At 48.7% G+C, this 26,711-nt stretch overlaps 2 protein-coding genes across 6 annotated transcripts in view; both read left to right on the forward strand.

The window, feature by feature from the left end:
- The first annotated feature begins 495 nt into the window (after nt 1-495).
- Nucleotides 496-17,780, forward strand: etv6 (ETS variant transcription factor 6). 4 transcript variants are annotated; one of them, XM_067254904.1, is made up of 8 exons: nt 496-903; nt 2,170-2,296; nt 11,618-11,782; nt 13,521-13,655; nt 15,492-16,085; nt 16,339-16,481; nt 16,987-17,087; nt 17,228-17,780. In XM_067254904.1, exons 1-8 carry the CDS (start codon nt 874-876, stop codon nt 17,328-17,330), a joined length of 1,398 nt encoding a protein of 465 aa, XP_067111005.1. In that variant the 5' UTR covers nt 496-873; the 3' UTR covers nt 17,331-17,780. The 4 variants fall into 4 exon arrangements, with proteins under 4 accessions (XP_067111005.1, XP_067111004.1, XP_067111006.1 ...); XM_067254903.1 differs by having other exon boundaries at nt 497-903; nt 2,167-2,296; XM_067254905.1 differs by lacking the exon at nt 496-903 and adding an exon at nt 920-1,062 and having other exon boundaries at nt 2,167-2,296.
- Nucleotides 17,781-18,468: 688 nt separating this feature from the next.
- The window catches only part of LOC136960125 (chemokine-like protein TAFA-2), a 30,143-nt gene continuing 21,900 nt past the window's right edge, over nt 18,469-26,711 (forward strand). For both annotated transcript variants that reach the window (XM_067254472.1, XM_067254473.1), the window contains exon 1: nt 18,469-18,938. The gene's annotated coding sequence lies outside the window, so the exon portion shown is untranslated. The remainder of the gene's footprint in view (nt 18,939-26,711) is intronic.

Below are 26,711 nucleotides of genomic sequence, written 5' to 3' on the forward strand. Positions count from 1 at the left end.
AACATTTGTGTTTATGTAACAGTCTATGATGTTGAGTAGCCTAAGTAGGCTATCCAGGCGTGTAAATATCAAAATGATATATGTAGGCCTAATACTGACACTACATAGCCTATTCTTTAATAAAATTATACTTTTGGTCGTATCGCAGCGTATGCCTACTTTCACCAGTGGAGGGCGATATATCATCAGCACTGGGCTGACGCGTGCTGCGAAGTCACAACATGATATGTTAGACTATTGTTATACTTCACTACACCGAATTATTAAAGTGGATGTGTCGTCGGTGCCTTACTACACAACAGCTAATTCTGTATGTCAATACCCATGTGGACTGGATTTCACCGTGCAGTGGTTGAATAGCCTAGCTATAGCCTAGCAGTCACAGGCTACAAAAAAAGTCCATATAGGCCTACTATTATTTTATAATTTTCTTAACTTGTGGGACTACAACACAATGTTCCAACCGCAGTTAGCCAACTTCAACGTGATCAGCGATTTCCTGATTCGGGTTTCTCTTTAAGGGGGCTGGGCTCAATGCTGGGAATTCACGTCATTTCGCCCGTTTACACATCCAAATCAATGAGCACGGACGGAGAGATGTCCGTCTTTTAGTTCTGTCTTCCAGGAAGGAATTAACCTACGCGTTGCCGAAATGTAGCGCGCACCGACAGGAAAACAAAAGAAGTTTCGCGTGTTTATGACAAACGTGGTCGTACTATGGATACATAACAAATCCTTTAACTTCTCGATTACGCAGCGCTTAATCCTCGCCAGGCAAAGGTGTCGGGTGTAGGTTGATTGTCTGGTTTATTTCAAAGAGGAGAAAGGAAAAAGGAAAGTGCGAGGAAGACAACTATCTGAACACAGCGAGAAATGTCCGAATCCCCGTCAATCCCAATAAAGGTATTGTCTTATCTCTAGAAACAAGAATAAGTTCTAGGACCCCGTGTGAGATGCAGTTGGAGCGGTCGTGTTGTTGACAGCCGCAACGTTTGTTGGTTATCATCTGTTGCTGAAGGACGCGTTTCTCCGCTGTGTTGTTGTGGTAGCCTACACTTCCCGGTGAGTGCTGCGCGAGTTTATTGATTTCGCTGAAGCCCATAGCCTACCTGAGATACTCATCACGACAGTGGTTTTTATCCTACACATATGTTAGCCAACGCATACTTTTTGTCTAACAAGTAGCTGCATGGTAAATGTCATTTTTGCACTCGTGTAGCCTAACACAAAGCAGCATGAACATCCTTGCAAGTACACAGTTGTCACGGCCTTATTCTACATTAGGCTATTCTATTATGTTCTATCCTATAAAATATATATTTTTTTAAACTCTGATCGTGTGGTCCACGTTCGTTCCAGGTAGGCCTAGTTTCCCCCAGACTTCATGATCTGTAGGCTAATGTATATACGAGTTTTCTCCATTCTTCTTCTCTGGAAGTAGCAATTATTTAACTGGCGCAGGCTACATGTCAGTGACACAGAATGCTTCTAACTAGCATTCCCACCTAGCACCGAAGGATCCAGTAGGAGACTCCAACTTGCGTTAAGCCTCTACAGCTCTTTGAACTGCGAATGACCTCATCCTCATACTGTACTACACCCCCAAGGTGGACAATGTGAACAAGCAATCCCGGTCACAGAATGCAGTTTTTCTATCCGTTGGATGATACTGGCTAGCTTGAGGTCGGCAGCCTTCTTACTCGGATGTTAGGGAGTAGGGAAGTGGTGATCGGGGAGATTAAAAGATTATTGCAACATTTCCACTGTGAGTTCCTGGTACACTGGGCTTCTAGCACTGGTAGTCTCTGTTTGACTTGCTGAATGAATCACAATGGCATGTGGTCAGGCATGCTTAGAGGCAAAGCCAAACACTCAGTTCCTCTACATGGAAAGCTATTGAATGTTACAGAATCCAATTCCCAGATGTTACTTCATTGCAATGTTCACAATGTTTTTGTTGCCTTTTCTAAAAGTGTTTCACGCGAATATGGCACTTTGTATATAGTCATGATCACATTTCACATTTTCACGAGATGTTTGGGACCCCTGACTCTCCAAGGTCTGCCTCGGTCTCTGTATTGCCGGTGACACCGGCTGTGTTTGGGTTTAGGGCTGCTGACGGCGAGGTTTGTAAGGCATGCTTTGTGTCTCTGTGCCTATTCATAGCAGGAGAGGAGCTCCTTCAGTCCTTCCGCGAGCCCCCTGCCAAACTCCACTTCCTCCCCCGTCCATGCTCCCGCAGCGAGGACAGCCAGCAGAATGGAGGATGAGCCTGCCAGACTGCCCGCGCACCTGCGTGAGTAACACACACACACACGCACCTACGCACACACGCATGAATACAGGCACACATACATGCACCGTACTCACCAGCTCCCTGGCTTGGAGGTGCCGGAGCGTGTGCAGGGTCAGAGACCTGGACTGTGAAGCTTCACTGGACTAGAACCAAGGCACTGGACTAGAACATACAACAATAGAGGACAGTGGAGCACCAAGCATCATGACGATAGGACACAGTCAGCAGGCCGCGGAACAGCTCAGGACACACTAATGGCATGGCGTGGGCTTGAGTAACACACACGGTGACACGGTAACCTGTGACATGGCAACCAGAAGCACGGTGACACTGTCACCAGTAACGCAGTGACAGTGTAACCAGTAACACACACTACGGGGGGGAAGAGACATGTCAGAATGAAGAACCCGTAGACGGAGAGAAGGAAAGAGGAGGAAGAGAAAGGGACCTGCCGTCTTGAAGGTGATGAGTTTGTGGATTTGATTAGGCAGGTGAAGGTTTTAGGATGGGCGCCAAGCCTCCACCCACCACATTTCACAAGACTTGCGAGATCCAGTTTGACAGAGGAAACAAGGAAGTAAGAATGAAAGGAAGGAAGGAAGGAAAGAAAGGAAGGATGTAAAACACAATGTGAGGAGACACTCCCCAGTGTTGTGAGCAGGGTCAGGAGATGAAGGGGGGGGGGGGAAGGGGGGCGGGGGGGAGCAGTGACACTGCCGGTACGTCTACTGGCATGGCCGCCTGCAGGTCTCAACAGGTCACTGGCTGACAGTAGCACGACAGGTGGGTTTGGAAGTGTGCCACGATTCAGACACAGTTTTTAAACAGGAGGCTGGCCTGCTTTGTGTAAGAAACCATCAATATTTAACCAGCTTCAAACATGCTAGTGCTACTCAGCCTTAATGTAAAACACTGCTGTCATTTTATGGTGATGTCTGATATCTCCTGATAGAGAAGATAAATGTTGATGCACGTTGAACCTACACGGGAACCTTCCCCCTGCCATCCAAGTTCCTCTTCCTCTTGTGTGTTGCCTTAGGAACACAACATTCCATAGAAGACCTGTGTTTCTATTATTTAATATATATATACATATTTTTTAAATTCATTAATTTCAGGAGATACGGTTGCCTGATTGGTTTGTTGATAACTGGTTGACTTGTTCTCCACAAATGGTAAATCTCTGCCCTACATTGCACTATGCAATATACCTCCTCCTGAAACCCTTTCAGCCCTTTAGCCGTGCGTGTCTCTGTCGTGTCTAAGATACTCTCTTTATTCAGTCATCACTCCTTCTGACATTGATCCAGCACTTTATTCACACAGAGACGACTAGTAACATGCCTGTATCCCTCCCCTCTCCTCTGCTCTGCTCTGCTAGCTGGATGTACAGCCTGTTGTGCTGGGAGACAGTTCAGCCAGTAACCCCACATTCAAAGAGAATGTGTCTTCAGGGAAGGAAAGGAAAAGGGGAGGGGGGGTTGGTGGGCGAGGAGAAAGGAAGGGAGGGAGGAAGGGAGGAAATTGCAGTGTGGGCAGAAATCCGCCTTCTCCATTTCCTGGGGAGGAAGTGGATTAGATCAGGGAGAGAGAGAGAGAGAGGCAGCCGGCTCCTCACCCTGAAAGAATGCTGCTTCATTTAACCCTTATAGGTGGGGAACACAACCTCCTCCCACCGCCCTGCATGAGGAGGAGGAGCAGGGGGAGGCAGAGGAGGGGGGGGGGGGGGGTGAAACAGGACAACAAGCAGTTGGAAGGAACAGGAGGAGGAAGGGGGGGGGGTGCAGGGGGAGGTGAAGCTGAAGGAGGAGGAGAAGGAGGAGCAATCGGTTAGGAAGTCCAGCTTTCTTTGGGTTAAAAGTGATTGTGTCTCCTCCTAACCTCCTAACTTGCTTCTTCAGCTGTGGTGAGGTTTGCTACACCAGGTCATGAGCTGTTCATTCACTGCTGTTTGTGGATACCACATTCAGAGAAACCCAGAGCTAATAGGTCAAAGTCTAGGAGCAGTCTCATTGAACATTTACATGTGAGGAGTAGTTCCACGTGGAAACCAGGTTCTCTGGTGAGGCGACTGAAGTGACTGGCTGGATTCCATAGTTAATAATCTATGGTGTTTCCTCCTACAGCAGAGTTTGTACTGTGTGGATACTGTGTGTGTCACCGTGCACATGCGTGTGAGCTGTGTAGGTGGATGCTATGTGTGTGTTTGTGTGCGTGTGAGAGTATGTGTTTTTTGTTTGTACGATACAACAAACCTTAGTGGGATACAGTAAATACCCCCCCACACACACAGTCTTTCTGCCCGTCTCTCCATTTCTCTGCATCGGTCTTTTCATTTTGATTAGGATGTAGGACCTAATATGTTCATGACAAGCAGGAGTTTACATTACCAGCATAACCTAAATTAACTGACTGATCAGAGTGATTAGCAGGAAATGTGCATGTATGCTGTACATTAAAGTATGCATACAGTTTTGCACAATAATGTAGTTAATGATTTGTCTCTGTCATATTAACATCCTTGCACAGTAGCTGTGTGTCAGTCTATAAGTTATGCATGAATAGATATCAGTGGGGTGAGGGTTGTAAAGGAGATCAATGCAGCATTGTTGGTTTGGCAGTTGGAAGGCTAATAGACAGTTTGTTGTATGCATGTGTGTTTGTAGCCCATGGGAGGGCCCTGTCTTGTGGCATGCTCTCACTTCCTATGCTGTGATTGTACACTTTGGCATGTCACAGATCATGTAGGCCTAGGTGAGACCGCCGGCATTCTCTGTCTCTCTGTCTCTCTGCCTCTGTGTCTCTCTGCCTCTGTGTCTCTCTGTGCCATTTAGTTTAGGTGTCTCACTATGTATATAGTGCCGCTGTGCAATCATTGTGTGTGTGTGTGTGTGCCTGGCTGCATGTGTGTATGTCTGTGTGTGTGTGTGTGCGTCAACCTTTCTGAGGGGAAATTTCCTGCCCCTGGAAGCAGCTCTCATCCTCAGGAATTTCCTGAGTGGGCAGACGGCACTTCCTGAATAAATGTTGTTGTTGTTTTTTTCCTCTCCCTCTCTTTTCTGCTCTGAAAGGGAAACTGTTCTCACATGCCAACGGCCAAACTGAGAGCAGCCTTCTGTGCATCCTGTTCACAACCGGCTCCACATGTCACCATGGGGTGTGTGTGTGTGTGTGTGTGTGTTTATGTGTGTGTGTGTGTGTGTGTGTGTGTGTGTTTGTGTGTGTGTGTGTGTGTGTGTGTGTGTGTGTGTATGTGTGTGTGTGTGAGTGAGCACTCAGTATTATATAATAATATAACAAAAAAGTGTATGTAGTATATAAGTATGTTTTTTTTTTATATTTCTTTTCACAAGACAGTAGTTACAAAATCTATACTCAAAAAGGCAAAGTCAGCAGTCCATTTTTATTGTAACGATGGTATGCAAATAATATACCCTAAAGTGTATTATACTCGAACAAAGTGCTCTAACTGTGGAACACGCGAATAAGCAGTATCTTCATCTACAACACTGAGTTCCAAATCACATGAACATTTTGAAAGCATGACCTCCGCATACTTTCTATTGGTCTGGAATGATGAATACAGTAGCAAGCCAACAGGAAGGGGGTCATATAGTGGGGCGCAGCGTGGTTTTCAGATTCTGTTGACGATAACTTTTGGGGCGATATATAAGCTTGTTTGGAAAAAGGTTGTTTTAAAACAAACGCATGTGCCTTAGAGATACCTGCAGTGTTACAGAGTGAGGGGGGGGGGGAGGTAGACAGAGAGGGATAGGCAGTTGTTGATTATCTTTTGATGGCAATTTTCTTTTTTTCAAAACGTGGAACTTTTTGTCTCCCGTTCTCGGAAATGGGAACTATTTACAGAGGAACACTGACAGGTGCCAGCTTGTCACCCTTCAGTTTCTCTCTCTCTCTCCCTCCTCCCCCTCAACCCCAGTTTCAAAATACAACCACCTATCAAAAACAGGTTGTGCTACTTCCCCGCTTTTAAAGCCGTGTTTGATTGCTAACTGGTTTTATGATTGTTGTGACTGGCTGAAGTCCAAAGCAGGTTGGACTTGAACACGCGTACTGGCTTGTGAAGGACGGGGGGGGGGGGGGGGGGGGTCAACAGCGGCCGCCACGCCTATCAGAGGGAGAGAGAGGAGGAAGAGGAACGTAACAGAGCAGGGAGAGAGAGAGGGAGGGTGGAGAGGGGATGAGAAGCAGAGAGAGAGAGAGAGAGAGAGAGAGGGAGGGAGGGGTGGAGATGAGATGGGGAAAGAGAGCGAGACGTAGAAAGAGGAGAGTGAGAGAAGGGGGAGGAGAGGAAAGAGAAATGAGACGCATGGAGAGAGAGAGAGAGAAGAATGACAGAGAGTTATGAGTGAAAGCGGGGGTGCGAACAGAGGAGATGTGTAAAGTGTCACACTCGCATGTCTCTGACTCACTGGGACCACAAGGTCATTGCCATCCCTCCTCCTCCTCCTTCTCTCCCCCCCGCCCCCTCGTCTTTCTCCTCCACGTTCTCCTCATCCTCCTCCCCCTCTTTCCTCTCAGGCTCCTCCCGTTCTCTCCCTCTTCCACCCCTCTGTTTAGTTTACTGAAAAGCTTTCCAGTGGACGTTGAACGCCCAACGTCAGCCCTATTCAAGAGAAGGAAGCAAGCAGGAGAGGTGGCCGCCAGGGAGAGCTCTACTCAGTCAGGTACATGGGCTGTTTCTTCACCTTCAAACTGGGTTTCTTACCCGAAGACTTAACAGCTTACCGCAGGTAATGTTTTGTCACTGGGACGGCATGAGGCAAGGTCTAAAGGAGAATGGGGACATTGTTTCCCCGTGTCTTTAGTTTGTTTGAGAGGAAGTTGGGGGGGGGGGGGGGGGGGGGGGGGGGGGGGGGGCTTCTGTAGGCCAGCAACGAAACAAGATACTAGTGATCTCATCCCTTCTCTCCTTCATTCATCCCAAGTGCTTGCAAGTTGCCTTGGCAACTGTGTGTGTCTGAATGTATGAAAGAGAGAGAGAGAGAAAGAGAGTGAGAGAGAAAAATACTGAAAGATAGAGAGAGGAACACAGAGAGTATAGAAGGAGAGAGAGTGGGGGCTTGTGAATCCACAGAGTAAAATGATGTGTCATCAGAGGATTTGGAGCCCACGGTTTAGTCAAGGGCCCCAGGATCCGCTGGTCGTGCCTGAGTGTCTCATCCTGTAAACACACACATATACACACACAAATGTGGGAATCAAAGCATGCGTCTAACAAACGCCCTGGTGAAAAGGAGAGGAGGCTGAAATTGAATTTGTCTTGAATACTGAGATTAATATGTGTCAGATTCCCTCACATAAGACAATGTGAAGGATGTTCTATTGAACAGGGTTGAAGGGGGGGGGGGGGGGGGCTGAAAGGTGCATCTCTCTCTCTTTTCCCTTCCATCCATCTCTGTGAGCGTGTGTGATCCCTTTTTCCATTCTCTTCTTCCCACCTACGTAACCGCATCTATTCTTCGCTCAATCTCCCTCCCTCTCTCTCCCTCCCACTACTCTCTCCTTTTTATCCCCTCTGTCTCTTTTGTCCACCTCCCTTTCTTCAACCAACACTTTCCCTCCCCTCCCAATTGATCTAACCCTTCTCGTTCCCCCTCTCTTGCTCTCCCCCATCATCCCCCCGTTCTCCCTCTCCCCTGCTCTCTCTCTCCTCTCTTCCCTATTACCTCCCTCATCCCCCTCCTCTCCCTCCCACTTGAGCTCACTAGCCCCCTCTCCCTCCAGCACTCTTCCTCTCCCTGTTCTCCCTCACTCCCACTCCCTCTCAGTACCCCCCGCCCTCCCCTCTCTCCCCCCGCCCTCCCCCCTCTCTCCCCGCCCTCCCGCCTCCCCCTCTCCCCCCGCCCTCCCCCTCTCCCCCCCGCCCTCTCCCTCTCTCCCTGCCCTCCCCATCTTGCTGCTGACTGTTGATGAAGCCCGCGCCCCCTGACCTTACAGCAGGAAGTTTCCTGTGCTGAAACAGAGCCCATGCTGGAACTGGTTGTGGGACACGTTTGTCTGGGCTCCCCTTCCTCCTCCTCCTCTCTTCCCCTTCTCCTCTCTTCTGCTCTTCCTCCTCCTCTCTTCCCCCCTCCTCCTCTCTTCCCCCCTCCTCCTCTCTTCCCCCCCTCCTCCTCCTCTCTTCCCCCCCTCCTCCTCCTCTCTTCCCCCCCTCCTCCTCCTCTCTCCCCCCCTACTCCTCCTCCCCCCCCTCCTCCTCCTCTCTCCCCCCTCCTCTCTTCCCCCCCTCCTCATCCTCTCTTCCCCCCCTCCTCATCCTCTCTTCCCCTCCTCCTCTCTTCCCCTCCTCCTCTCTTCCCCCCCTCCTCCTCCTCTCTTCCCCTCCTCCTCCTCTCTTTCCCCCCTCCTCCTCCTCTCTTCCCCCCCTCCTCCTCCTCTCTTCCCCCCCTCCTCCTCCTCTCTTCCCCCCCTCCTCCTCCTCTCTTCCCCTCCTCCTCCTCTCTTCCCCCCCTCCTCCTCCTCTCTTCCCCCCCTCCTCCTCTCTTCCCCCCCCCTCCTCCTCCTCTCTTTCCCCCCCTCCTCCTCCTCTCTTTCCCCCCTCCTCCTCCTCTCTTCCCCCCCTCCTCCTCCTCTCTTCCCCTCCTCCTCCTCTCTTCCCCTCCTCCTCCACCTCCCTCGTTCCTTCCTCCACTGGGCCCTGTGCAGATGGCTGGGTCCAGCCGGCAGGCCGGATCTCTGAGGGTTTTGGCAGAGAGGCACCTCTTTCTGACGGCCTCTCTCTTTCTCCCCCCCCCCCTCCCTCTCTCTGTCACTGTCCTTCTTTGTCTCTTTTTCCATTTCTCTCTCTCTCTTCCCCCCCCCCCCTCCAACATCCCGGGAGAGGACAGGACATACCACAGAAATGTCTGACCCCCCCCCCCCCCCCCCCACCGACCACCAAAAACCCCTCTCTGTGTGCATCACAGGGTCTAGAGGACCCTCTCTGTGTGCATCACAGGGTCTAGAGGACCCTCTCTGTGTGCATCACAGGGTCTAGAGGACCCTCTCTGTGTGCATCACAGGGTCTAGAGGTCACACTCAGAGGACGTCCACGGCTGCTCCATGCTATTGACTCTGCCAAGACCCCTGTTCCTGAAGACTTTCCTTGGGTTGTAAGACCGAGCCATACTCAGGTCATCATCATACAGTTTCCCCTTGACTTCCGGTTAGAAGCCCGGAGATCTATCACCTGTGGATCACATGATCTCTGGTGTCTTTGACTCACCTGCGATGAAACATGATCTTATTGGTTCTCACACTGTCACATGCTTGTCACTCTGTTCCAGCTGTGACACTACAGGGGGTCGGTACTGGACATGCCTCGGGCCACACTCCTGACAGTCTAGCCCTGACTCTTATCAAAGTCATGCTCCACTATCTTTGTTGGTACGGGAGGAGGGGGGTGGGGGGGGAGGAGGGGGGGGGGGTAGGAAATGGGAAGCTGACAATCTAGACAGCGTTTCTTTTCATATTGATCGCTTCTCGTGAAAACTTCCTTTGTTTGACGGGCGTGGGGGGGGAAGCGATCGCTCCGGGTTCCGATTACTCGTGTGACAGTGACACGGAGCGCGCGCCGGTGGCCAAAGATAACAGCTGTCCTGCCTGGAGAGGAAGTGTTGGAGGGGAGGCGATAACCGAGGCGCATGAAATGATTCCTCTGCGTGTAGCGCGTGGGTGTGACAGTGTAGCGTCTGATGGCAGCTGTGCTCTCTCGCATACAGACCGGCCCTGGGCTCTGCCCACCCAAATACTGTTCGACGACACGCACCTATGTGCACCTATGTGTCACTATGTGTTTGATCCAATTTCCTAAAAGCGTAGGAAATGGATCACATGGAAAGGTAATGAAAAATGGAAACTGTATGAACGTATGTGAGGTTGAGTCTGAATCCTACTGTGAGTCTGAACCGGTTCAGTTCTGACGTCACAGGGTGCAGTGTTGGCACAAAGTTGGAAGGAGGATTATTATGGGCTGGCTGGGTTGTCACCCTTGTTACCATCTCCTTGCCAACTGTATTGAGGCTTCCAAACCTCTTATGCTCTGCTGAGGTATACATACCTGTAGTTTACATTTAGCAATAGAACCCCCCAGGTTGTAAAAGACAGTATTTTGGTATAATTAGACAAAAGGCTTGTTTGACTGTTGAATCTTTCTCCGAGTTAGTTATTGTTGTTATTGGTAGTTATTGTTCTTAGTTGTTTACAAACTCCCTCAGACAGGACATATAGCTGTGATTCTGGTCAGCGGTCATCTGAAGACTCGGTTCAGAATGTTGCTGCGCTCTCTTCCCATGCTGACAGCAACAGCCGTCTCTTGAGACTTGAGGGTGACACAGTGTGATCTTGATTCCCTCGACCAGGCCTCAGTGTGTGCTCCTTGCTGATCCACAAGTCATGTGATCTGGTAGGCATGACAACATGACGGGAGACAATGCTAATGATGACGTGTGGGACATTACACTGATATTAGAATGATGACGATATTTTATAACAACGTCCGTGTTTTGAAATGTCCTTGTTTTCTTTCTCTTGCTCTCGCCCTCTTTCTCTGTATTTCTCCTTTTCTCTCCTCCTCCTTGTCGCTTTCTCTCTCTTTCTCGTTGACTCCTCTAATACATTTCCTCTCCTCCTCAACCTGGGATCTCCTTGTCTTCATCCTGTCTCACACCTCCCTTCTCACGCTCTCCTTTCCTCTCCCCTACCGACCACCTCTTTCGCTTTCATCTCCACTTGTAACTTCCTCTCCTTGCTCTCGCTCACTCTTTCTCCGCCATGTTTGCCTCTTTCCTTCCTGTCTCCTTCCTGCCGGCTCTGCCCCCTCTCACCCCATTTCCTCCCTTGCTTTCCTTCCTCTCATCGTCTCTCTGCTACCTCTCTCTCTTTCCTCTCACATTCTCCTCTGTTTCTTTCTCTTCATGTCAACGTCTCTGTTTTTCTCTTTCCCCTCATCACCTCTCATCCTCTCTCTCTCTCTCGTTTCTCTCAACTTCTCCTCCTCCTTTTCTCTACTCTCCCTTGTCCTTCTCATGTCTTCCTTCTTTGAACCCTATCCTCCACTCCATGATTGTTCCTCTCCTCTCCCATCCTTTTCTTTCCCTTCCCCTACCTCCTCTCGCCTTGTCCTCCTCTTCCCCTACTCCCCCCTTCTCTTTTCTGTTCCTCCACCTCCTTATCTCCTATTGCCGTCCTCACTCTTTCCTCCTCTTCCCCCGCTCTTTCTCCACATCCTCCCCCCACATCCTCCTTATCTCCACTCCTCCTGTCCCCCTTTCCTCCACTGCATATCCTCCTAACACTTCCCCCCCCCCCTCCTCGCAGGCCTACAGCCAGTGTTCTGGAACAGAGAGGACGTTAGCCAATGGCTACGCTGGGCCGAGAGGGAGTTTGCCTTGCGGCCAATCAACAGCGGCTCCTTCCAGATGAACGGCAAAGCCCTGCTGCTGCTCACAAAGGAGGACTTCCGTTACCGCTCTCCCCACTCCGGTACCTCAACTCTCAAGGCTCCGAGTCTAACTGCTCACATCATCTGTTCTAGTTAGGTTGTGTGTGTGTGTGTGATTCTGAGTTTACTTACCTTATACTACATCACTTATCCCTGGAGCAATTCCACTCTACCACACACGCATACATTCACACACACACACACACACACACACACACTCATTGACTTGTGGAATCATTTACTTCAGAGGAACAGGTTTTTTGTGTGAATGTGAGACACTTAAAGGTGACAGTTAATAAGTGAAGCCAGTGTACAGGAAGAGAGACAACAAACGCAAGCAGACTGACAGGCAGATAGATAGACAAGGCAGACAGAGGCAGGCAGACAGAGGCAGGCAGACAGAGGCAGGCAGACAGAGGCAGGCAGACAGAGGCAGGCAGACAGAGGCAGGCAGACAGAGGCAGGCAGACAGAGGCAGGCAGACAGAGGCAGGCAGACAGAGGCAGGCAGACAGAGGCAGGCAGACAGAGGCAGGCAGACAGAGGCAGGCAGACAGGCAGCTGCTGAGAACAGACTGCTGTATATCTGTGTCGTTGTTTAGTAGAGGAAGTAGAGACCCGTCGGGTAAACGGTCTAACAGGAAGTACAAACCGACCTTAACCGTCACCTGGTAACAACCAGGAATTTCCCTTGCCGCTTGAACAGAAGCTGCAGGACAAGAAAGTGAGAACTGAAAGGGGTGTGTGTTTGTGTTTGTGTGTGTGTGTGTGTTCCTGCGGTGTCTTTACTTCCTTTATAAGAACCATTTCCTTCACGGGAAGCCTTTTTAAAGTTAGAAAGGTCTCCTCACAATAAGTGTGTTTATACAGTGAACCTCTTAAACATGCCTAAACACTGGCCCAATGTTAACCAGGCTTGCTGAAGCAAGATTTAACATGCAGACGACACTGTGATTATAACTGGGAAGAAAGCTACCTGACAGATTGGTTTTGATCATTACCTTCTGTCACAGCAAGCTGTGTTTTTAGCCTGGAAGGTTAAGGCCTGGGCTGCCCATCCCTGTTCCTGGAGAGCCTGTCCCTTCCTGTAGGTGTTCACTTTAACCTCATCTTACTTATCTTATCAACCTGCTAATTATCAGGTGTGCTGGATTAAGGTTGGAGAGATACCATCCTGTAGGTTATCTCTCCAGGAGCAGGGTTGGAGTGTAATCCTCAGGAAACGATCTCCCCCTGTAACAGGGTTGGAGTGTAAACCTACAGGACAATATCTGTATAGGAGCAGGCTTGGGCAGCCCTGCCTTGGTCTGATATGTCACCAGAGCAGGGCTTTGTCTGCACTTGCCATAGTGATTCACATACAGAATCACAGCGTGTAGCCCCTTAACCTTAAGGGAAGGGATGGGAAATGACTCCTGTAATCGTACAATCGTAGATGTAGCAATGTTTTTTCTGGCTGTCGCCCAGAATCACAAGCCATGACTTGGGTCTTGGGGTTTTCAGGTCCGGCTCCCTTGTCAGAATACAGAACCAGACCCTAACCATCTATGATGTGTGTGTGACGATGTTTCTTGTGTAACTTCCCTGTTATTTACCAAAAGCATCTGGGCAGGAGCCGGTTTGCTCTGTGTGTGTGTGTGTGTGTGTGTGTGTGTGTGTGTAGGGAAGGGGGGGGGGGGATCTGTGGGTGCCTGCATGTACATTTGTGTGTACTGTACTGCACTGTATGTGTACCACCCGGGGGGAGAATCCGTTGACCTCTGACCCTGTGTGTCTGTAGGGGACGTCCTGTACGAGCTCCTGCAGCACATCCTGAAACAGAGGAAGCCTCACGTCTCCTACCCCCCCACCTACTTCCCAGGGAACTCCTTGCACTCGCTGGCAGAGGGAGCTCTTCAGCAACACAAACTTGAAGGTAGGTGGGAGAACTTCAGTCGGTCCACATGGCCTCAGTGGACACGTTCATCTTTAAACAACGTACAGTCCAGTGTTGTGTGTGTGTGTGTATATATACTTTTCTGTGCGTCTAGTATGTCGAAAGGCGTCACAAAAATAAGTATTATTTTGTATGAAATTGATGGTGATTATTATTATTATTGATACTATCATTTATTTCTTAAGCAGTTTTGGAAAGGGTATATACAGTAGCCTTCTTCCTGCAGAGCTGCGGGACCTAACCCTAACCAACCCCAGTTGTTACTAATCTTCTAATCTTATCAAGCAGCTCATTGCTAGAATAAGGAGCCCGGGATTTGGGTAGGAGCGAACCCCTCCAGGGTTGGTGCTCTCCAGGAACTGGGAACTGGGTTGGTCTTGCTGAAGTGGAAACGCTGTTCTGCCCTCTGTTGAGAGATTCAACTGCTCTAATGTGATCACGTCAATTAATGAGGGGATCTGGACGCTGGTTTAGATCATCAAAGCGTGTTTTTTTATAAATAAAAAAAAAACGGTTCCAGTGTCTCTGGATGTACTAGAATTCTGGCTAGGTGCCTTCCAGCACATCAATGAATCCAGAGAGACTAACAGGCACCAAATTATTTTCAGAATCATAAAATATGGATTGTGCACGAATCTCGGTGCTTTCCATTAAACGTTTGCAGAAGACTGTATTTCCCGGTACTGTGGCTACTTGTTATTCATACTGAGTATTCAGACCTTCCTGTAGCATTATTAAGTCGACCTGTATTTACTGTACAGAGATGTAATTGCAGATAGCTACCTACATACATACATACATGTATATGGTTATGTTTACTATGTGTGTATGTATACAGTACATACACAGATACATACATGTGTGTCTGTGTGTATCTGTGTGCGTCTTTGTGTTTACACTGTGTGACTGATAGAAGAGAGCCCTCTCTCTCCCCACCAGTGGTACTTTGGACTCCAGTCTGGCCTGGGGGAAGGTGTGCTATAAGGTGTGCAATGACCAGAAAGCGAGGGGGGCAGTGAAAGGGTGTGGGTGGGGGAGGGTGTTGACAGAAAAACCTGCTCCACCAGGAAACACAGCCTCTGTATTTACTCAAGCGATTGGATGAATGTTTCTTGTCAAAAGCTGGGTTGGTTTATTACAGGGGAAGTGATTGGCTTTGCCATGACCCAAGCACATATTTACTTCCTTGTTTGTCTTGGTGAGGCTCTGCTTCATGACAAAGTTAGACAAGGCCCGTGTCTGTCCATGTGAGGAGTCATTCGCTCTGACGTAGTATATGTCTTCAAATGCTCTGCTGTCTACTGTGTGATGGTAAATACAGCCATGCTTAAGGCCTGGAAGGAATCTACTGTGTTGATCTTTCCCAGCCAGTAGAGGGCAGTCTAAGCTTATTGACCAGCTGTTTCTGACAACATAGTAAAGTTTATGCATGAGAATGTAGGGACATCTAGTGGTTTGGAGTGAAATTTAGGAGGAAAATAACCCAAACTTACACTTTTATACAATAATGACACAGATTCATTCATTCAATACATTAGATGAATATCTAATGTTCAGCCCTGTATGTACAAATGGTATATATGCCACAATGTGTTTAAATGTGGTCTGTATTCAATACAAAGCATTAAAAACATTTGACAACTGTGAGTGATGACTTTGATATAGAACACATTGTTTAGGAGGGGGGGGGGGTGAGTGGTGCTGTGATGCAATCTACAGACGCAATCCCTAACCCGCTAAACGGCAGCATCGTACTCCCGTTCCTGACATACCCGAAAGGCTTAACACTCGCTCTCGTTTCCCCGCTCCCACCAGAAACGGTACGCCGGGCCCCGCGAGGCACGGAGCCCCTCCCCCAGCACCCGCCCACCATCGAGCTCCGACATCGCTCCCGCTCGCCGCTGGCCCCCGCCCTCCGACGCTCGCCTCCGGAGCACGCCCACCAGCGCCCCACCGCCGAGGACCCCCTCCAGGCGTCCTCCCAGCTGCCCGACAGCAACCACCACCTGCCCGAGGACCTCTACCCCCTCTCCGTGTCTCCGGCCGCCCCCAACGGGCGCTGCGCCACCCCCCGCGAAGCCCCCTGCCCGGGCAGCCCCGGCGCCCAGGACGGACCCCCGCCCCGGGTCATCCAGCTCATGCCCAGCGCCATCATGCACCCCCTGCTGCTCAGCCCGGGGCGGGGAGGCGGGGCGGGGGACTTCCGACACGGGCGAGGCGTGCCCCCTCCCCAGCTTCCGCATGAGAACGGGCGGGAAGGGAAGGGTCTTCCGCACCACCAGATCTCCCTGGTGCACCAGCAGCAGCAGCATAACCTCGGCCACCAGGAGGAGCTGTTCAGGAACCACCACGTCATCGTACCCATCTCCCCTCCGGAGGAGCAGGCCATGCCTATTGGACGGATAGCAGGTGGGGACAATCCTGGAGAGATGAGTGTGGAGTGGAGATGGAGTGTTGGGAAGGAGGAGGGAGTTAGGGAAGGAGGGAGAGTGATTCCAGTATTTGTGCAAGACCTTAAGAGCCTTGACAACTCTGCTGTCTAAGCAACATGTTCTTAGTCACCAGAAATGACCATAAGTCAAAGTCCTCATCAGTCAGAATGTCCAAAGGTCACCAACAGCAAGTGACCGTGATGTTTCCGTGGTGTGTGTGTGTGTTCCAGACTGCCGGCTGTTGTGGGACTATGTCTACCAGCTCCTCTCAGACACGCGGTACGAGAACTACATCCGCTGGGAGGACCCAGAGACCAAAGTCTTCCGTATCATGGACCCCAATGGCCTGGCTCGGCTCTGGGGCAACCACAAGGTAACCTAGCAATGGGATACCGATGTAGCCTAGCAACAGGTAACCAAAGTAACCCATCAAAGGTTAAACAAGGTAACCTAGCAACAGGTAACCAGGTTAAACCCGCAAAGGGTAAAAAAGGTAACCTAGCTACTGGTAACCAAGCAATGGGGAAATAAGGTGACCAAGCAATGGGATACTATGGTAACCCAGCCAAGGGTAACTAAGGTAATTTAATTAAAAGGTAACCTAGAAAAAGGTAACCACGGTAATCCAGCAAAGGGTATCCAAGGGAACCAATGTAATTTAGCAGACATCCATGTCTGACTTTTCCAAAACACTACTGGGCAGTGGGCACTAAAAGAAAATATTATTTGAGAATGTGTTAAACTACCTCACCCAGGAGCTGTTCCTGCTGTTAACTTATATAAGGGTTGACATGCACATAAGGCCCAGCCAGAAACCAGGAGGGTGGTTGGGAGTTTTACCTATTAATCTCAATCTCTTGTGGTATTTCTTGTTACAGAATAGGACCAATATGACCTATGAGAAGATGTCTCGAGCACTGAGGCACTACTACAAACTGAACATCATCAGGAAAGAGCCTGGGCAGAGACTGCTCTTCAGGTAGGGGATCATACACAGCTGCCATAACGGTTTATGATCATCACAGCTAAACATGTCTGGTGATAATATTTGTGTGTATAACAATTATGTGTGTGTGTGTGTGTGTGTGTGTGTGTGTGTGTGTGTGTGTGTGTGTGTAGGTTCATGAAAACCCCAGACGAGATTATGAGTGGACAAACTGACAGGCTGGAAAACTTGGAGTCTGACACGGACGATCAAATCTATATCAAAGAAGAATGCTGAGGGATTCTGGGTCATGAAGTCCACCTGATTAAAACTACTGCAGCCGCTGATGCCTTCCAGAAGCAGCTCGAACAATCCTTTTCCAACCAAGAGAGCCTGGATCTGTCTTATACCCAGGGAGGCCCCTTGGGGATTGCCCCTTTCAAGATTGCCTTTAAGACTTTATAAGATTTTATTCTCCTGCCAAATGTTTTTTTTTTTTTTTTCGAGGAGCAAGTGAAAGGTATACCTTGTCTTTTACAAGACATTTGAAACACATTCCTGTTTGCCCTCCCTCCCTTCCAATAAACAGCCAATCCAATCACGAGGAGCTCTTCATCCCTCTATTTGTTGATTTTCTTTCTCCCTCGTATGCATTAAACAAAGTTTTGCTATTTGTGCAAAATAAGCGAGGAGGGTCTGTAGCTAGAAACGTTTTCATGACAGAATAAACTTTTTTGATCAATTTGACTTTTATTTCTTATTATTAATTAGGAAGGTGGAAGCATCAATAGAAAAATGCCTCGGCTGCTCTATTACATGGTCGTATAATAACATATACAGTATAATTTATGAACATAAGATGGGTCACTTGTCAGAGCAATGACGAAAGCACCCACATGGTGGCGCTGTTGCACTACTTGATGACGGAATACAGACGTGAACCCCGTGCCACAAATCTATCATGGGACAACATAGACAAATAGATGGACAGAGTTATAAATCAACATTAAGTATCCCAATCTAGCTGCAAATGCAGTAGCTATATTATTTCTATGTCATTTAAATTGTTCAATTCAATGGTGACTTTGGTCATCCCTTTGCGAGATTTTAGTTAGACTGAACAGTGGCAAAATTCAGGTGTAAAATATTGTGGATCAATTCAGCTCATTTTCGCATGGCTGCCAATTAATCATTGGCACAGTAACGCCTTTCCAATAAAACCCTTAATGGTCAATATGATTTATGCGGTAAAACCATGAGTTTATATTATCTCCAATGCCCAGGTTATTCAGATAGCCTGGACTTGGATTTAACTATATGGAGTAGTGCTTGTGTCCGCGCGCTCCAGCGTTCGGTGGGGTGTCTCTATGATAAATCAGTGCGCACGCTGTGCGTGAAGCTTCACTCTGAAGGAACGCCGTGGGGTACTGACTAGCGAAGCAACTAGAGAAAAGTCGGGACAATTTTACCTCGATTTGAGTCTCAAAATGCCATAATTCTGCGTGCCCGTCTCTCCGTTTTATTCTGTATTCCGTCAAGACTGATAAAAGAAACTATTTTATCAAACCAACCAAGCTTCACAAGTAGACTGAGGGCACACGGGAGTGGTAGGACGACCGCGGAAACCGTCTATCAATAGTAGGGTGGGAATTAAAAGGTGCATAATAAATGCATAATATTTTGGGTGTGTTTCTAACATAAAGGACAGGATTTTAGTGTCTCGGAATATTTTTGATTTTTGTACCAACGGGGTTAGCTGTATTGGACTGGAGCAAGACAAACCTGAACCCCACGGATGTCGTTAGTTGACAGACACACAGCTGGAATTTAGCAGCACCTATGGATTAACAAGCAACCGTAACACCTTTGGAGGGCGTGAGGTGCGCGGAGGGAGCGGATCAGCAGGTATGATGCACAACCTACAAATGTGAGATCTTCGCACTGAATCCACTTCAGAAACTAACAGGACGGATTGGCTCAATCACAAGAAGCGATTAACTTGTATGGCATCAATATCAAGACAGGCCTGAAATAATTACGGCGATAATGAGTAAGACCGCTTTAATCTTGATTTCGACCAGAGCCGCGCACAGCTTGAGTTTAATTGCCAGTCAATCGCCCTCATCTAGGGAAAGCGCAGCTCTTGTGGAGCCGCTTACTGTATAGCCTACTGTCTTGATATCTTTCACCGTTTAACCCGGTTTGTCTCCCTTAAGGAATAAACCATGTACAGACAATCTCTTTATTAAAATTGATTGTTACTGCTAAAATGTAGCTTAATTTTGGTAATTTCAACTTTAAATAATAATTTAATTTAACGAATGTACTTATTGTCCACAATTGTGTTTTTGCTCTAGTTGCCCGTAACCTAAAAGTGCCTATCAAACAGAAAACAGTAGGCTATTACATTATGTTTTTCACATTTTAATCATTTTGCAGACGCCTTTGTCCAAAACCACGTTAAAATAGTGTATGCTGTATATAAAGTAGGCCTACAGCAGAATATCAAGGATCAGAAGTGCATAATTATACATGAATTTGGTGGCAAGTAAAAGAACAGTATAGCCCATATAACAGATGAGAGTTCTAGAATAGGTCAATATGATGTCAGAGTCGATTAAGGCTTTGGCATTCTCATAGACGTCAACTTTCTCAGTATCAGGCACTCACATCACTTGGAATCTCTTGAGTTGATTCATTGTCATCTGACCCTTTCACAATGAAGTGACATTTAAACGGGGGCCTATTAGAGTGCAAGATCACACAGAGGCACCCACACCAGGATTGGAAGATTGCTGAAGACAAACTTCCCAGACCAGAAGCCAAAATCCCACCTGTCTAATTGGCTGAGCCAGGTCTAGGACATGTTAGGCTCTTTCTCCCACCAGACTGGTCATACTGAAGGTGTCAACGAGGATCCCCACCCCCTCCCCCAGCAACACGGCGCTAGGCGCCAACTGTCTGACCAAGCTTGGAAAGGGAGAGCTTGTGCGTGTGTGTGTGTGTGTGTGTGTGTGTAGGTTCATGAGACACAGAGGGAGGGAGGGACGAGCCGCCAATGTCACCTCCCGGTCATGTCACATGCCTCCTCCATCATCCCCAGCTTCCCCATTGATCCAGGAGGTGACACCCAGGCCTCCTGTCCTTCGGCCCCCTGCCCAGTCTCCCTCCCTCTGGCTGGGGGTCAGGGGAGTCGCCAGAGGACCTGGGGCTGGGTCTGGAGGGGTGGGACAGGTGGGGGACACTGAGCTAGTGTGGTATTGACCAGCGGTAGCCCATGAAAGCCTGGTGATCAGTGGAGGGGTTTCATGAGGCGTATCCAAGTCCCGCCTCCACCTCTGCCCGTGTCAGTCTGGCCTGGCGTCCTTTACATCACAGACTTATTTTAATGTATCCACTTGAGACACATTTTAGTAAGTACAACATATGAGAAGTCAGGGCCTGTCGCCAGGTGACCAGAGCGTTGCCAGGAGACTTGGGTGGGGGCTGGTGTGAGCATTGGCAATCATAAAATCCAATTTTCAAAGGTTTTTATTTTCGGAACTTCTCATAGCTGGTTGAAGGGACCCTTGAGGAGATGCGAGGACGTGGTGTTGTGTCGTATTGTCCAGTGCTAGCCTGGTTATCACTACAGGTTCCTCTGGAGCCCTATCCATGCTTGGGGGCCTCTGTGTTACTCCCCATTCTGGTCATCTATGATACATTTAACATTTTATTCATGAGCAAAAATCAAAATAAATAGTCCATATAAAACTTCAGCAGATAAAAAAGTCAGTGGTTCGTACAAAGGAGCAGTGTGCAGTTTGACCAGGCACAGTTCAACAATAACTTAATCTCAACTCCAATATTACATCATTCTGATGCTTTGACAGTGCTTTGATAGCAACAACATGATTCCTTGAGTCAAACAACACATTGTCCTTTACAATGCCCCTGGTCAGGGTCCATGCTACAGTTATAGGACATCTGTCTTACTGGTGTTTATGACTGGCAGTCTCAGAGGAAGGTAGACTGGTGCACTGACAGTGGATGGACTGTGTGACCATGGAGCCAGCTAAAATGATAGCCCCAAAAAGATCAAATGTGCTTTGTCTTGGAACCCTATCGAAATATCCACAAGGAGCCCATTTGGTAGTAAATAGAACACGGTGTCCATACAAAACCTTTCGCAAGTAAACATTGGAACCCAAATTGATTCTACGATAACCAGAGATCTATCGGGAATCCATCTCAGAAGAGTCCTTCAAAGGCACATATGGAACTAAGTGTCTCTCCTGTCTTTCTAAGCGTGTACGGTGTCTGCTGACGGCTCCTCGAGTGTCCATCAGTCAACGAGACTCGCCCCCCAGAAGGTCAGGAGCTTTAGTTCAGTCCTGTCTTAGAGTCACCCCCCCCCCCCCCCCCCCCCAATTTTTTTAAATCACAAATAGTTTAGGAAATTGCGGTCTGATTGGCACCAACTGTGACTTTGATGTGAGTCAGGAGTGAGGGCATTCCCTCCTCCTCCTCCCTCCCCCCCTCCCCCCCACACCCCCCCCACGCCCCTGCCTCCCTCTCTCCTATTCTTTTTGATCTTGCTCTTTTCAATTGACGTAAAACAAATTCAACAGCCACAGAATAAAGAGTGGGTGAGCGGAAAATGCCAGAACAACAGAGCTTCACTCCCCAAATCTTCCTCAGACACCCATGCCCATACATAGATCCCCCCCCCCCCCCCCACTCCACACACACCTCTCACTCTCCAAACAGTCTCCTTTCCTAGAAATAAACCCTCCCTTACATACAAAGTCTAGCTCACTCTACCTCTCTGTGCCTCTCTCCTCTTTCTCCATCCCTCCCTCCTCTCTCTCTCTCTCTCTCTCTCTCTCTCTCTCTCTCTCTCTCTCTCTCTCTCTCTCTCTCTCTCCCTCTTCCTCTCTCCCTCTTCCTCTCTCTCCTTTTCTCCCTCTCCATCATTATGTTTACCTGTTCGGAATGTTGGCTGCTGGCCTTGTTCTGATAGGCTCTCTCAGGATCCATGTGTATGTGCCAACACATTCCGGAACAGCAACATGTCCACCAGCGTTTGCCACAGAAGCTGAGAAGCTATTTAACAAAACATCCATGTGGGGTGACACATTCACCGGCACACAAGCACTCATGCTGGCACATGTTGACACACACAGCGACATCACCACATGCACACACAGACACACACATACTCACATGCACCACCACACACACAGACACACACACACACCACAACCACACACACCCACACTTAGTTAGAAGTATTGTTTGGTCTTGTACATTGTGTCTTGCATATTGTGCATTTCACTGTTTAATCTGACGCAAGCACAACTGGCTTTGGTTGGTTGCACACAAATCAACTCAACACGATTGGGAACTCACATTGTGAAACAGAAATGGATACTAAATTACCCCACGCTCCAAATAATTTCCTTATTGTCTTAACTCTGATTGGCCTGGAGTAAATCGAAATTGGTCGCTTATTGTAAGTCCTTCTGCTGGTCGGTGATCATGATGATGATGACCGTGGAGGGAGAAAGCTTGTGATGGTTCAGAGAGGTTAGAAGTTTATTACTGCTAATATTAACTAACTAACTAACTAACATGTTATATGTTATATATAAAAAAACTCTTCATGCATCACCTGCATGCAAAACCTCTCCTTGCTCGAATCCTATTTTTATGCAAACCACTCAACATTCTATATACTGCCCACAGGCCTTTCTTTCTCCAATCTTGCATATGTTTCTCTCTTTCCTCTTTCTCTCCTGCTCTCTCTCTCTCTCTCTCTCTCTCTCTCTCTCTCTCTCTCTCTCTCTCTCTCTCTCTCTCTCTCTCTCTCTCTCTCTTGTATCGCTCTCTTTTTCTCTTTCTAGCCTCTCTCTCTTCTTCTCTGTCTCTCTTTCTCTCGTTCTTTCTCTTCCTGTCTCCCCCGCCTTCTCGCTTTCTCCCTCTCTTCCTCTGAGTGGCTGGCAGGCATCCATTCCTATCCCCCCCTTTCCTCCCCCCCTCCTCCCCCTTTCCTCCCCCCTCTTCTCCTCCCTCTCCTTCCCCTGTCCCCTGTCCCCCCTCCCCTCCCCTGTCCCCCCTCCCGTGCTCCTCTCCTTCTCCATGCTGAGCAGCCCTCCACTTCTCTATCATCCCGTTTCACACTGCTGGTCCTCTTCCATGTCTAACCCTTCATGATGGTTTTATCTCTCCTGCAGCTTCTTAGCCATGCGTGTGGCCCAGTGGCTGCAGCGTCTTAGCAGGGCCAGGCACAACGGCCCATTGGTATAAAACCAGTGTTTGTTTAGCAGTATCCACCAGCCCGGTCCTCAGCAAACCTCAGACACCAATTCCAAGACACATTCCTGATAATGTGAACCAAAAACGTCATCTCTCTCTTTTCTCTCTCTTTATTTCTCGGTCTCTCTTTACTTTGTATCCCTTTTTTGTGTCCCTCTCTCTCTCTCCTTCTCTGTCGCTCTCTCCTTCTGTCCCTCTCCCCCCTCCTTTATCTCCCTCTCTTTCCCCTACTCTGTCTCTCCCCCATGTATTCGACTGCTCATGTTCACCACAACTTTCGTTCTCCCCTTGAGTCATTCAGCTAATGTGGGTAAAAATACTGCCCACAATGGAGATAAGGGCTTGTGTAAGCACCCACTAGAGGTGCCTGTACTGCACTCACTGTGGAGATTTGCACTCATATTGAAGAGGAAAGCAGACATTGCCTTGAACATGCTGTATTTAGATAGCTGTTAGTATTCATCTGGCATAGGATGTTGTATTCCTCTCATTGCGGTATTCTTTCATTCGGCCTTCAAACATTCACACATGCACACGCACGCACATCAGACACTCACACGCAGCATTTCACACACAGACACAATCACATACGCACACAGTTAGAAAGTAGTCTAGTCTAGTCTTGTGGGGACACCCAATTCAGCCCCATTCAAAATCATATTTTCCCTAACCCCTAACCTGAACCCATATCCAAACCTAAACCCTGGTTCCTAACCTTAACCCTAAAACTATCCCTGACTCCTAAACCCAACCCTTAATGTCATTCCAACAAAACGAAAGAAAGTCTGAGAAAATGTCCCCACAAGTTCAAATTTGTCTTGTTGTAATATTCTCGAGGGAACTTCTGGTCCCCATAAGCATAGCTAAACAATTCCACACACACAATCTCACATGCACGCACAAACAAATCTTGCTTTCAGTATTCACACAAATATGCGCACGCCCGCGCTGCATGGATGGCCGGGCTAAGCTTGATGTGGCACACTGCTTCCCCAGGGTTATTGAACCGGGAGGCTGTAACCTAAACACTGCATTGTGGGAGACTGTGGCTTTCTCTCTGACCGCTGCCCCCCTGCTATCTGCCAGATAGGGCGTTTTAATTGCTTACAGACACAGAGCCCCTATCAGGGATTGTAGTGAGCTCAGAGATAAGGGTTACATGGAGTCAAGCATTAGTAACAGGATGAGGAGACCACAGAGAAACAGGGAGATGGAGTCCCCTTGGGAGACCGGAGGCTGATGGATTGTGGGTAACAACTAATGGGCGCCTGTTGGGTCAGAGCCGTCAGAGAGGGACCCCAGCGTAGGTCAGATGTGACTTGTGCCCTGGCAACAGAGAGGGCATGTGTGGATCGTTCTGTTGATGGGATACTGTGATGCACAGCTGCTGTCAATCCAACAAGGCAATTACAATTTTGGTTTGTTTTGTGCGGGTATGTGGGAGTGCTTGTGTGGGGAGTACGGTGTGTGTCACACGTGTGTGTTGGGACTGTGCACATGTGCGTGTTGAGTTTGTGTGTGTGTGCGCGTGTGTTTTGTTTGTGTGTGCGTGTATAAAATGTGACAAAAAAGAGGTTAGTGTAAGTTGTCAAGGCCTCTGAATAACTCATGGGGAAGAAATACCCTCACTGGGTAAATGTCAGGAGACAGGGGACAGGGCCAGCTATGAGCCTCGCTCATCGCCTTATTTACATTCCTACCCATAAGGTGAAATCACAGGAGAGAGAAATATACAGTAGATAAAAATAGAGAGAGCGAGAGAGAAAGAAAGAATTAGACAGGGATGGATGCACAGAGGTAGAGAGAGAGAGCGAGAGCGAGAGAGAGAGAGAGAGAGAGAGAGAGACAGAGAGACAGAGAACGTGAGAGAGGTGGAGGAGGTGGTGGTACCAGAGGAAGAAACAGTCGGGCGAGGAGTTCAAAGCCTCGTCCTGGGCCCCGCAGATTCCTGTCAAGCAGGGCACACAGCCTGAATGTCTGAACAGAGCAGACGAGGGGGGGAAGAGAAAGAAATCCAATCACACCGGTATGCACGTACAGTAGCATGCTAGGAATGCATATCAACAAGGCCAGGGCTGGGGAAGCCGGGGTGGGCTGAGCTGGGGTGGGGTGGGCTGGGGTGGGCTGGGGTGGGCTGGGTGGGGTGGGGTGGGCTGGGGTGGGCTGGGGTGGGCTGGGTGTGCCGGGGTGGGGTGGTCTGGGGTGGGCTGGGTGGGGTGGGGTGGGGTGGGGTGGGCTGGGCTGGGCTGGGCTGGGCTGGGGTGGGCTGGGTGGGCTGGGTGGGCTGGGTGGGGTGGGCTGGGTGGGCTGAGTGGGGTGGGCTGGGTGGTCTGGGGTGGGTGGGCTGGGGTGGGCTGGGCTGGGGGATAGGGTTTCTGACTACAGTAACACTGGCACTTGCTGTCTATATTCTGACTGAATGAATGACTGGATGGATGAATGTATGCATGGATGATTAATAGATTAAATAGTGCACAAACGGACTGAAAGTATGCAACCATCCACCGTATGTCAATTGCTTATCTTAATATCCACCAATACAAACCAATCCACCAATCTATCAATCCACCAATCAATTAATCAATCAACCAATCAATCAGTAGATCAAACTCTTGATTTATTGATTACTTGAACTTCTGCTGCTCACCCTAAACTGTGAGCCGATTTACTGGATCAAAACAGTCCACAACTCATTGCATTGAAACAGAAAGACACAGGAAGTTGTTGGCTGTTCAGTCTGATGTTCTGTTCACAGTGCTGCAGTCCATGGGTCTATCACCCAGACACAGCCAGCTCCACATCCCGTTAGCTTGCACCTGATTTGGAGGTGTCAGTTGTCCTCACCAGGCTTTATTTAAAGCAGGATGATCTGACACATGTCTGGAAACATCTGCTCGGCGCACAGCATTTCCACTTCTGGCAAGCACTGTGTGTGTGTGTGTGTTGAGATGATACAGTGGAGTGCCGAAGTCTCAACGCATTATTATTCAAAGTAGCAGGGCCAACACATCCCCATAGGAACCCAGTGAGTGTGTTCGAGAAGAGCCCTTTGTAGGAGTTACCGTTGGACAGAAACATTGGAGATTTCTGGCCCAACATTGCATCATGTGTCTGAATAAAAGCACACTTTGAAGCTCCTCTGGAAATGTGGCGCCCGTCTTTCCCTGTAGTTCTTAATTGTATCAGGACAGACCAAGTGAACCTTAGAGTTCTCACAGACAATGTCTTCAGTTCATTTGATAAGATTTGGGGATTGTTCTCTGATTGGATGCCCAGCCTGTGGCTGCTAGCCTAATGATGCCTCGCAGGCATGGGTGTCAAGTCAGACTGGGTGATTGGAGAACAATAGTCAAACACTACAATTCGGCCAATTTGTCTTCC

This window comes from Osmerus mordax, chromosome 17 (assembly GCF_038355195.1).
Source record: "Osmerus mordax isolate fOsmMor3 chromosome 17, fOsmMor3.pri, whole genome shotgun sequence".
Lineage (NCBI taxonomy): Eukaryota > Metazoa > Chordata > Actinopteri > Osmeriformes > Osmeridae > Osmerus > Osmerus mordax.

What these genes read in the sequence shown, in the direction of transcription:
- etv6 (XM_067254903.1), top strand. Translation starts at nt 874, where the DNA reads ATGTCCGAATCCCCGTCAATCCCAATAAAG. An exon ending in CCCCGTCAATCCCAATAAAG is followed by an intron (nt 904 to 2,166) that starts GTATTGTCTTAT and finishes GCCTATTCATAG; the next exon opens with CAGGAGAGGAGCTCCTTCAG. An exon ending in GCCTATTGGACGGATAGCAG is followed by an intron (nt 16,086 to 16,338) that starts GTGGGGACAATC and finishes TGTGTGTTCCAG; the next exon opens with ACTGCCGGCTGTTGTGGGAC.